The sequence below is a fragment of the Triturus cristatus genome, chromosome 1_2 (assembly GCF_964204655.1).
Source record: "Triturus cristatus chromosome 1_2, aTriCri1.1, whole genome shotgun sequence".
NCBI lineage: Eukaryota > Metazoa > Chordata > Amphibia > Caudata > Salamandridae > Triturus > Triturus cristatus.
In genome coordinates, this window is record NC_140580.1 from 902,101,836 (window position 1) to 902,114,680 (window position 12,845).

The 12,845-nt window shown below is 52.3% G+C and overlaps 1 protein-coding gene across 1 annotated transcript in view; it reads left to right on the top strand.

The window, feature by feature from the left end:
• Positions 1–995: 995 nt before the first annotated feature.
• Positions 996–12,845, top strand: part of ACAP3 (ArfGAP with coiled-coil, ankyrin repeat and PH domains 3) — a 328,968-nt gene continuing 317,118 nt past the window's right edge. Inside the window, exon 1 of the mRNA XM_085609611.1 lies at positions 996–1,672. Within this exon, the coding sequence (XP_085465737.1) occupies positions 1,626–1,672 (47 nt within the window). The 5' untranslated portion in view covers positions 996–1,625. The remainder of the gene's footprint in view (positions 1,673–12,845) is intronic.

A 12,845-nucleotide genomic window follows, 5' to 3' on the forward strand; every position in this document is an offset into this window, starting at 1 on the left:
TATTTTACAGACTGTCCCTGGTCACGTAAGCTACTATTGGGAGTGAACACAACGCTCTGGTGTACGTTTGCAGATGCTCCCTTGGCTAAAACGCTGGCATCTGTGCGCTGCAGCCTGTGAGCGAGACGCGGGGTGTTGTATTTTGCTGGGGGTTCTCTGCGCCTGGAGAAACTGGCCTCTTTCCCAGCAGACTATGAAGGAGCTGTGGTGACTTGTCAATGTCATACCGTCCCAGAGTTACTACTGGCTCTGCAGCCTATAATGAAGATGTGGTCATTTAGAGCCTGCCTACGGCAATGATCAATTTCTGTTGTCTTTGGATGGGGTACCGATGGCCTATCACTGTGTATCATTCCGGTGGTTATCATTTGAAAAACGTGCGGTGTTGTCAGTTTGTAGAGCGCCCCTGGCCGTCTCTAGTTTCATCTGCTTACGTCTCCTGGCTCTCCATTTGAATGGTCTGTCAGGTCACGATTGGGCCCACGTCCAGCAGTGGTGTTTTAACACGTCTAAACTGTACATTCGTCTACCCGTACTTGGGGAGCTGAAATGTTTAAAGGCACAAACAACTACGTGGACCAGAAAGCCCAGCTTTAAGCGGGACTAGCTAAATATTCCATTTAGAGCCACTTGAGAGCTTTGCAGTCTGTGATTCAGATCGGAGGGGGGGGGGGCACATTTCTCATGCTGCCCTTAGCCCTAGTTTATCCATGTGAGCTGTTGTACTCTGGATGAGTACTGTGTGTGTATTCATGTACCCCTGTACGTCTACAATCTCTCCAGCGCAGCCTGTGAAATAGCTTGCTCCCACGAGCGAGCATTCACTGCAGCGAGGCCTGTAAATCAGACGGAGTGGACGTCTAACAGAGGCTTCGGGTTGGTAGTTTGCAGACGATCTCTGGGTTCGAGCGTAGTAGATTGCAGACGCTCCCTGGGCCGAAAGCTGGTAGTTTGCCGACGCCCCCTGGAATCCCGACTGGCACTTTGCAGACGCTCCTCAGTGTGACAGGCCGGCAGGGCTGGGCTGAGCGGCTTTCAGTGGTTGGAGCCTGACAGGGAGCGTCTGGAGCTCACGGGGAGCGGGAGCAGCGCGTCAGGCGGAGTCTGCACAGACAAGGCGGGATCTCCACAGACCGGAGAGCAGCGCTGACCCGGCGGCATCTGCAGTCCAGCCCCGAGGACTACCCAGCCCATGTTGGATCCCTGCAGCCCATGTGCCCCTGGATCTCTGCTCTTCGTGATGATCCCTTCCGTTCAGGATTACTGCAGCCCCTCCCTTATGGATCTCTGACTCCTTTTTCCTCTCTAATATCCACTGCTTTTTGGAACTCCGCGCGGGGGATCTCCCGGATCTCTAAATACAGCGATCTCTGGATCTCTGCACCCCAGAGCCCCTGCCTCCGCCCCTAGTGCTCTGCGGTCGTTATCTCTCCGCATCTATCCTTTTTTTGCCCTCCTCCATCCAGACCTCTGCAGCGAAGATCCCTCACCATTTCCTTCTGGATCTTTGAACCACGGATCCTGTCTGGATCCCATCTCCATCACGGATCCCGCACCCTCCCCCTGGATCTCGGCAGACGATGCTTGGTTTCCAGTAGCCGCGGCTGAGAGGTGGAACCACAGCCATGACGGTGGATTTTGAAGAATGTATAAAGGATTCCCCGAGATTCCGGTAAGAGGGATGGCGGTGTCAGATGGACGCTGAGCACCGGGCCTGCCAGTAGATCCCAGAGGGGGTGTGGTTCTTCCAACTCGATTTGGGTTATCAAATGGACGTGGACCCCCGCACCAGGGGAGGCTCTCGAAGTTGATTAGACCCGGCTGATCAGGGGAGGGGCCCTGATGGGAAGCGGATAATCTGAGTGTAAAGGTTTTTTTTTGGGATCGGGGTCGATCTCCTGTCTGGGGTATGGGTGATGTGTCTTCTAGTTCACCGGGGAGTGAGTGGGGCGGGAGTAAATTCGCCTGGGTTAGGGTGTCCTTGGGCGAGCAGTAGATCACTCAGTGGGTCCATGTGGGAAAGTGGGATCTCTCGGTGAAGGGGGGCTTTAAGGGATAGTTGTCCCTCCAATTGGAGCATGGTTTCTTGAGGACACATTGGTCCACCTTGTTGGGGGGGGGGGGGGGGTCTTTGGTCCCCTGATTGGAGGATGTGCCCGTCTGAGTAATAGGGTGGACTTGAGGGGTAGTGTGTCCCGGTTGGAGGAGAGTGGGGGGTGGGAGGGATAGTAGCTTTACCTGATAAGAGGTGGGTCCTTCAAGGGCAGTGGGTCATTGGCTCTATAATAGGTCAATGGAGGGAGGGAGTAGATTCCCAATGTACTATGTGAGTCCGTCTGGAGCAGTGGATCGCCTGGCACGGTGATTGGTCACTGCGGCGGTAGTAGATTCCTCTAGCCCTTGAGGGACAGTGGATCCTCTGACTAGAGGGCGTGTGCTTGCTAAGCACTGGATCATCTAGCTGCAAGATTGGCCTCTTGGATGCAGGTAGGGGATCTCCTTGCCGGATCCCGCATTCTTGGGTCGGATCTCTTGGCCAGAGGGGGAGTCCTCAAGGGCTGCTGGTTGGCAGCGTCTTCCCATAGCACGGACTAGATTCCTGGAGTATACCCTGTCTACGGACAGAGGACCCCTGAGCCGTGGGTGGGTCTTGTTTCCCAGGCGACCCTTGGCCGGGTTGTGTGCCTGGCCCTCTCCATCAAGGCATCATCAGATCTGGTTTGATAAGGACGAGTCGCGGGTGGGTTCGTTGTTATGGGTGATTGATTGTCTTTTTGGCATGTACATTCCTCCAAGATACAGCGATGCGTTCAAACAGTACTTGAATACTGCGGGTACATTTTGCCGTGTTCATACCTCGTAGCTTGTACCTTGTGCTGTTGCAGAGGCATTTAATCTTGCCATTTTGTTCTGTCATTGACCGAGCTTAGCTCCTCTGACATAAACCAGTGCACGCAGAAGAGGGACCCGTTTTTAGCCACTAAGGAGTATTTTATGAATAGTAATGCACTTAAACCAGGGAGTCTGCTGTTCTGTTGGGGGAGGGGAGCTGCAGTGTGCCCTATGAATGGGATACCCTTGGTGTACAATAGGCAGTGAGTGCAGCTCCCTGCTCCAGCTGCAGACAGTATACGTGTTGGGGGCGGGGCAGGCGGGGGTGGGTTGTAGTGAAACAACAGCTTGATGAAAGAAAGGAGAGGGCGACAGAGAGGGGTGATCTGCTGTGCTGTGAACCTGTGATGTGACTGTGGGTCCAGGCTCGCCTGCACTGATCGCAGCCACACACTCTGTCCTTGAGCTGTCGGTGGTCAGCCATGCCTGCTCTGAACACAGCCACTGCCTGTCTGAGGCCAGTCATGCCTGCTATGTGCTCAGTAAGTCACCCTACGCACAGCCTGTCTGAGGTCAGACGTGCTTGCTCTGTGCTCATTTAAACACTCAGTGCACAGCCTGTCTGCGGTCAGCCATACCTGTTCTGTGCTCAACAACACACCTGGTGCACATCCTGCCCGCAGCCAGCCGTGCCTGCTGTGAGCACAACTACACGCCAAGTCCACTGCCTTTCTGCATCAAGCTATGCCTGCCAAGTGCTCTAACTTACCTGGTGCACAGTCTGCCTGAGGCCAGCCAAGCCTGCTCTGAGCACAGTCAAACACCCAGTCTATTAGCTGTCTGGGGCCTGCCATGCATGCACTGTGCTCAGTAAGACACCCTGTGTACACTGTCTGAGGCCAGCCATGCCTGCTGTGTGTGCAGAACACACCTGGTGCACAGCCTGTCTCAAGGCAGGTGTGTCTCTTTTGAACGCAACCACACACCCTAGCAGTGCCCTGTCTGAAGCCAGCCAAGCCTGCTCTGAGCAGTCAAACACCCAGTCTGTTATCTGTCTGAAGCCAGCAATGCATGCACGGTGCTCAGTAAGATACCTCGTGCACAGTCTGTCTGAGGCCAGCCAAGCCTGCTCTGTGCTCAGTAACACACCTGGTGCACAGTCTGTCTGAGGCCAGCCAAGCCTGCTCTGTGCTCAGTAACACACCTGGTGCACAGCCTGTCTGATGTCAGCCAAGCCTGCACTGTGCTCAGTAACACACCTGGTGCTCAGTCTGTCTGATGTCAGCCAAGCCTGCTCTGTGCTCAGTAACACACCTGGTGCACAGTCTGTCTGGGACCAGCCAAGCCTGCTCTGTGCTCAGTAACACACCCTGTGTACACTTTGTCTGAGGCCAGCCATGGCTGCTGTGTGCGCAGAACACACCTGGTGCACAGCCTGTCTCAAGGCAGGTGTGTCTCTTCTGAGCGCAACCACACACCCTATCCGTGCAATGTCTGAAGCCAGCCACGCCTGCTCTGAGCAGTCAAACACCCAGTCTGTTATCTGTCTGAAGCCAGCCAAGCCTGCTCTGAGCACAGTCAAACACCGTCTGTTATCTGTCTGAAGCCAGCCATGCATGCACTGTGTTCAGAAAGATACCTCGTGCACAGCCTGTCTGGGGCCAGCCAAGCCTGCTCTGTGCTCAGTAACACACCCTGTGTACACTTTGTCTGAGGCCAGCCATGGCTGCTGTGTGCGCAGGACACACCTGGTGCACAGCCTGTCTCAAGGCAGGTCAATGCCCTGTTTGAGACCCTTTCCCTTCACATACCAACCCCGTGGCCTGTCCGGGACCCCATGCATTACACAACCTATCCTTGTGCTGTCTGGGACCCCTTCTCTTCACATACCAGTCCTGTCTGCCTAAAGTTCTGCCCACCAGCATGCCACCAAACAGTGTATGCATGGGAGGTGTAGATGTGTATGTGTGCGGGGGGGGGGGGGGTGGGGGGGAGGGGAAGCTGGTGCAACCGAGTCAGTAAAGTGATTGCTATTATAAATCGAACCAGCTGGATCGGTTCGGGAGACATACATGGTCGTGCTTACCGGGCTGTGTGTGTGTGTGTGGGGGGGGGGGGGTTGTATTTTTGGGGTGATACTCCAATCATTGAACCCGCCTAACAATCACAGCACCTCTGTTCTTCTGTCGGAGATGGGAAGGTGGGGGGGGGGGGAGGGGGGTCATCCCGTCCCAGGATCTTCTGATGGAACCCTCTTGTTTATTGGTCACGCGGACAGAGCACGTGCCGGCCTTGCACCAGGCTCCAGAGTGTGAATCCATTCGGTTAGTGTACCCTGTCCTTGGCGGAGTGATGGAAATACCAGCCGCCTCTGTGTGTGCAGCGGAGATGGGGTGTACTGCTGGCTGGGGGTGTTTGTAATGCGCACAGAAAGGAGAATAGGCTTTAGAGGACAGCATTTAGACGTAGCAACGTAACGTGCTGGTTACATCCTTTCTGGATCTGTCTGCAAATCGTGTGCAATTGGCACTTGTATAGAAATACAGTCAGGGTAATTCACATTTTATATTGTAACCTTGTTCTCTTGGTAGTTTCTGCCACTGGCACCCACGGTGTACAGGGGCACCCTTGAAGGGGAGATGGGGCCTGTTCAGATGTTAGCGCCCCCTGGCGGGACATGAATGTTCTGTTTTCACGCTGTCCTTTGATTACCCCCGACCCCTTTCACCCTAGTATGTCCATCCAGCAAGTGTGAATCTCTGCCTGTGGCGCCTAGAGTGGGAGACATGCTACATCCGGCCCCATAGTAGGGTCGCTACTGTAGGGCTTGTTTCTTAAGAGGGATGTGAGCTGTTAACTGCCCGGCCTACACCAGCTCCTCCGTAGGCATGAGGCCATGCCACAGGCAACGAATGAAGTGGGAGTGTCATCCAAATTATGCTCTCAACTAAATATTATCTGCTCCAATGTATGTAAATTATAATAAAGTTAAGAGCTGTCTGTGTTGTTACCCCATTGTGGAGTGGGCTGTCGTGCACTCTTAAGTGCTGGGGTCGTTGGCACCCTTCTAGACAAGGGGCGGGGTATTTTCAGCTCCTAGTTGTGTGTGTATTCATACAGGTAAGGACTGGAGTATTTATTTATCACCACTTAGTGACGTGAGCGTCCTCCCAGGTGACTGTGAAAATAATTCCTTTCTGTCGGTAATTTGTGTTTGTGGTACTTGAGGGGTGGATCATTGGTCCCCTAATAATGAGGTTATCTCACAGATAGACTGCAGTGTTTGTCATCTACTGCTGAGGGATCTCTTGAAAGTGGGGGCTGGAGTGGTTGGCGCCTCCCAGTGATGTTCGCTCCCGGATGTCTGCAGTAGCTGTTCCCTGTGATGTTGCGCTCTGTGGCCGCTGAGGGCTGGAGTAATTGTTGCCTCCTAGTGATGTCGCTCTCGGCTGCTGAGTGCTGAACTAGTTGTCACCCCGGTTGTTTCGGATATAAACAGGAAAATGCTGACGTCGTTGTGCTGTATTCTGACGTAAAAGGTGATAACAGTACTGTTCCTTTTCCGTCCGCGTGAAGCTCTCCCGCCCTCCACGGGAAGCAGCTCCCGCTCCCACGTGCCTTTTAACCTCCCAGCGCCCAGAAGCGGCACAAGGCGAGGTGCTAGATAACATCAAAGAAACGAACGTACGTCAGTCCTCAGAAACAGAAAATTCTCAGACAGTCCAGACACCAGGACGGGTGGTTGTGCAATGTCTTTAGGAGGGGTGGGTCGGGCTTTGGGAGGGAAGGCGACTGCGGGAATTCCTTTGTAATACCAGAGCAGGAAGTATTTTTTATTTGGCTCACTAGTTGCACCTTGGATGAGCCGAGAGATGTCAGAGGTTATCCGTGAGGTAGAGCGCATCCACAGTTGATTGACAGCTGACCTTGCACGAGCTTTTCTAGCCTTCTTACTGTGAGGTCCGGATCCAGGTCAGACGTCAGGCGAACCTCTCACTGTGTAAATCCCATCCATTTCTAGTCATTGCGTGCCAATATATTTCCTGTCCTCAGTAACGTAATAAGCAGATTAGAGAGAGAACGTGGCGTTAGGACCAGAGCTGCCGACTTTGGAACTGGAGAGCCAGGATTGAGTCTGGGCGTGGGCTCAACATCCTGTGATGCTGGGCAAATAACTAAAGCCCTTATTACGAGTTTGGGGATAGGGTTACTCCATCAAAGACATGACGGACATCCCCTCCGCCAAATAGCAATTCTGTTATATCCTATGGAACTTGTAATACGGGCGGGATATCTGTCAGGTTTGTGGAGCATCGCACCCGCCAAGATTCAAATCCGGCCCTTAATCTCCCCCTTGTGCACAAATGAATGCAACCTTGTTTAATGTAACTGATCTAATACCCTTGGGTTGAGTACAAACTATATAGAAACTACAAAGAAGCAGAGCTGTGAACATACACCCAAAAGTGCTTGACTATGCACTTAATGGGCCAGTAAGTCCTCTTTTACTGTCAGCAGCTACTCGGCCGAACTGGGAACCGAAAACGGCCCTGGCAAAAAGCTTGGTTGGGCCCTGGAGGTGGGGGGGCTGGGGGAGGCTTGTGCTAGTGGAAAGCACCACTCCTGTCTCACCGCTGCCGCTTTTGTTACAGGGGGCCGATATTGCAGCTGTCCTGCAGAACTGGCCTCCGGTAACAAAAAAACGGCCAGGCGCGCAACGCCCATTGGTCTCAAAGGGCTTCATTCAGTCAGGAGAATCTACAAGGAACCGGGCCTGTTGCAGTTATGTGCGACACCCAGGCATGTTTTACTCCCCATTTCACCTTGGCTTCTGTCAGTCCCATACAATCTTTGACTGGTGCCTGTGCGGCCACGTTAATTCCCATTGAGAAGCGAACGTTGCTGTTGTTAAGTACAGAGATGTTCAGCAACAGACAGAGCCCTGCCAGATTTTTGGATTGTCACTGACTATGTAAATAATTCTCGGTATGATTCACTGCATGCAAACGTAAGACATGCGGATATCCTGAAACTCTGGCATGGCTCCTGTGCTTGTGAATCCATCCTCAAGGCCCTGTGGGACTGGCTTGTTTTTGTGCAGGGGTCATATGTACCTTTAGTCTGGCTGCCTATGAGGCCTGCCTCGAAGATACTATACCAGGCTGTCTGCTTCTGGGATACTATACCACGATGCATGTAATGGGGATACTCTTCCCAATGTGTGTGCTTCTTGGATCCTATGTCATAAGGCGTGCCTCGAGGATGCTATACCCGGGTGCAAGCTTCTACTCTACTCTGCCAGGATGCATGCCTCGAAGATATATACCAGGCTGTCTGCTCCTGGGATACTATACCACGATGCATGTAATGGGGATACTCTTCCCAATGTGTGTGCTTCTTGGATCCTATGTCATAAGGCGTGCCTCGAGGAGGCTATACCCGGGCGCATGCTCTTGGGATACTATTCCAGGGTCCATGGCTCTAGGACACCATACCAGGCTGTATGCTTCTGGGATACTGTATCATGATGCTTGTTATGAGGATACTTTCCCAAGGGGTATCCTCCTAGTAGCCTATGTCATAAGGCGAGTCTCGTGAATACTATACCCGGGTGTATGCTCCTGAGATACTATATCATGATGCATGTTATGAGGATACTCTCTCAAAGTTTGTGCTCCTAGGATCCTATGTCAAAAGGCGTGCCTTGAGGATACTATACCTGGGTGCATGCTCCTACGCTACTATGCCAGGATGCATGCCTCTAGGATACTATACCAGGCTGTCTGCTCCTGGGATACTATATCATGATGCATGTCATGAGGATACTCTCCCAAGGTGTGTGCTCCTAGGATCCTATGTCCTAATGCGTGGTTGGAGGATACTATACCCAGGTGCATGCTTATGGGATAGGAGGCCAGGATCCATGTCTCGGGACACCATACCAGGCTGCCTGCTCCTGGGAAACTATATCATGATGCATGTTATGAGGATACTCTCCCAAGGTGTGTGCTCCTAGGAGCCTATGTCAAAAGGGGTTCCTCGAGGATACTATAGCCGGGTGCAAGCTCCTTTCATCTTATGCCAGGATCCGTGCCTTAAGATACTATACCAGGCTGTCTGCTCCTGTGATACTATATCATAACACACGTTATGAGGATACTTTTCCCAAGGGGTGTGCTCCTAGGGCACTATGTCATTAGGGGTGCCTCAAGGATACTAAACCTAGGTGCCTGCTCCTGGGATACTATATCATGATGCATGTTATGAGGATACTGTTCCCAAGCTGTGTGCTCCTGGGGCCCTGTCATAAGGCGTGCCTCGAGGACTCTATACCTGAGTGCATGCTCTTGGGATGCTATGCCAGGTTACATGCCTGGAGGATACTATACCATGCTGTATGCTCCTGGGATACTTGTTATGAGGATACTCTCCCAAGGTGTGTGCCCCTAGGATCCTACGTCATAAGGCGTGCCTCGAGGATACTATACCTGGGTCCACGCTCCTATGATACTATGCCAGGTTGGTTTCTTCAGGAATGCTCCTTTCAGGGTGTATTTTCCTAGGGTACTATGCCAGAATGCGTCAGTTAAGGATGCTACGCGAGGGTGTATGCTCCTAGGGTACTTCGCTAGTATGCTCCTAGGGGACTTCGCTAGTATGCTCCTAGGGGACTTCGCTAGTATGCATTCACCTCCGTTACATTGCCAGGATGCATACTTCCAGGATGCTACGTGAGGGTGTATGCTCCTGGGGTACTTTCCCAGTGCGCATGCACCGTGAAGTGCCAGAATGCACATACTTCCAGGATGCTACAGGTATGCTCCTGAGATACTATTCCAGTATACACGCATCTTGGTTGCACTGCCATGATGCATACTTCCAGGATGCTACGCGAGGTTGTATGCTCCTAGTATACTAAGCCTGTATGCACGCACCATGGTTACATTGCCTTGATGCATACTTCCAGGATGCTACGTGAGGGTGTATGCCCCTGGGGTACTTTCCCAGTGCGCATGCACCGTGAAGTGCCAGAATGCACATACTTCCAGGATGCTACAGGTATGCTCCTGAGATACTATTCCAGTATACACGCATCTTGGTTGCACTGCCATGATGCATACTTCCAGGATGCTACGCGAGGTTGTATGCTCCTAGTATACTAAGCCTGTATGCACGCACCATGGTTACATTGCCTTGATGCATACTTCCAGGATGCTACTCGAGGGTGTGTGCTCCTAAGGTGCTTTGCCAGTACACATGCACCTTAGTTACAGTGCCACAATGCACATACTTCCAGGATGCTACACGAGGGTGTATGCTCTAAGGGTACTTTACCAGTATGCACGCACCATGCTTACATTGCCATGATGCATACTTTCAGGATGCTACACGAGGGTGTATACTCTAAGGTTACTTTACCAGTATGCACGCACCATGCTTACATTGCCATGATGCATACTTTCAGGATGCTACACGAGGGTGTATGCTCTAAGGTTACTTTACCAGTATGCGCGCACCATGCTTACATTGCCATGATGCATACTTCCAGGATGCTACACAAGGGTGTATGCTCTAAGGGTACTTTACCAGTATGCACGCACCATGCTTACATTGCCAGACTGCACATTCTTCCAGGATGCTACGTGAGGGTGCCTGATCCTAGTGCACTAAGCCTGTACGCACGCACCATGCTTGCATTTCCTTGATGCATACTTACAGGATGCTATGCGTGGTGTATGCTCTCAGCGTACTATGCCTGTATGCACTCACCATGGTCACATTGCCAGAATGCACATACTTCCAGGATGCTACTCGAGGGTGCCTGCTCCCAGCGCACCAAGCCTGTATGCACGCACCATGGTTACCTTGCTATGATTCATACTTGCAGGATGCTATGCGTGGTGTATGCTCCCAGCGCACCAAGCCTGTATGCACGCACCATGGTTACCTTGCCATGATGCTTACTTACAGGATGCTATGCGCGGTGTATGCTCTCAGCGTACTATGCCTGTATGTACTCACCATGGTTACATTGCTAGGATGCATCCTTTCAGGATGCTAAGAGCAAGGGTGTATGCTCCTAGAGTACTTTGCCAGTACACACGCACGTTAGTTACAATGCCAGGATGCTACGCCAGGGTGTATGCTCGTAGCCCACTATGAGGATATGCATGCGCCTTACAGTACCAGAATGCATACTTCCAGGATGGTGTGCGAGGATGCACTGCGGGTACTATGGCCGTGTATTCACACTATAGCTTATGTCTGAACCTGTGCACTTGGAATGAGTAGCAGGAATTATGCAGCAGTGATATTATGCCAGGGTGCTTTGTCCTAGAGGCTTTTCCAGGGAGCAGATTCCTAGAATGCGCCCCCAGTATGGGTGGTCGGTGGTGGCTGGGGGTTGGGGTATTATGGCAGGCGTCAGCTCCTTACCCGCATCTCCTTAGCACGGGACAGTCGGCAAAGTATTTGTGCTTTAACGACGCAAGGTGGGTGTATGTGCAGTTGTTGCTTGATTCTTGTGATGAGTATGTTCCACACGTTGTTGCCCCGTGTGCTCAGCACCTCGGTATATAAATAAATCTAATTAAAGTTAAATTATGCTCGAAGGTGTACAGCGCTGACTGAATAACCATCATGGAAAGACGAGGATGAGATCTGCCCCTATTTGGGGAGTAGTGTGAGAGGGGTTCAGGCCGCAGGGGCCTCGAGAGATGACCTTGAGTGCTAGGAATGAAGTCATCTGGCACTGGAGGGGCGGTGGTGTGTGTGGGGGGGGGCGTGTGTGTGTGGGGTGGTGGTGGGCAAAAGGGGCTTCTCGCAGTCACCACTGGCAGTGTAAGGAAGAAGAGGAGGGATGGGGTGGGGGATTGAACCCCCTCCCCCCGGGCAGAATAGTCCTCTGACACTATGTGTCGCTGCAGGCCACCGGCGCTAGGGAGATGAGCGTATCTCTGTCGGTGCAGGACCGCTGGCACTGGAGGAGAAGGGCTGAGGAGGGGCAACTCCCAGTCACTGCGTCCTCTGGCACCACACAGACATGTGCAGCAGGCTGAGCGCCAAACACAACAACCGTTTTACAAACGAAGCCTACGACTGAACATCTAAACCTAGGAGGGTGGCAGCGGCCCCTGGCACCCGTACACACAAAGCCATGATTAATCTGCGGGGACCGTCGCCCTGGCAGCGGGCACGCGGCGCTGCAGCTCTGCGTCACGGCGGTCTGCACTCTCGTGCGCATTGTCTGTCTCAGCAGAGATTGCACTGCTGAGGAGGAGAGGGCTGGGGCGCCGGACCGTCCCTCAGGCTCAGATTAGCCGAGAGAACCTCCTGGCTGGAAGTAGTGCTGCGCGGTGCTTTTGGGCGCTTGATAGGCGCGTCTGGGTTGCCGAAGTCCCGCCCTTTGAAATACGCCTTGTAAACAGTGCGGGAGTAAAGCACAGTATAGAAGACTTTGAGTGCACGTTCCTATATAGCCACGGGTGTGAGTGTGTGTGGCCCCACGGAGCACGAGGGCCTCATCGCTGGAGGGGTTCACCTTCCTTCCAAGGTCAACGAATAGCTGTGAGATATGGACACATCAGGGTCGCTCTTCACATCCTGCAGGAGTGCGGCTTAATTTTGTGTTGTTTCGGCACTGTTTATAGCGGGAGAGACAACACACTGCCCCTGCCATGCTCCCAATGATAGTAACAACAGGACTAAAATTAAGTACTGGTGAAGGAGGAACTAAGTGATGTGTGTATATCATGTATTATAAGTAGAATCACAGGAATTATGCGGTTTTGTAGCCACAGCATTTTCCACATAATTATGGATTTGCTGCAGTTGCCCCATAATTTATGACCTGCAGCAAAATTTGCAGCATTCAATAAAAAAAAAGTGCTTGTACATCAAATGCTTCAAAAGTCCATAAAAAGTACGACGCTTGGGGTGCCATCTAATGGTAGACCATTTGCAAACGTTACTGTTCACCTTTTTCATGCTGATTGCTGTAGTTTAGTGTAGAA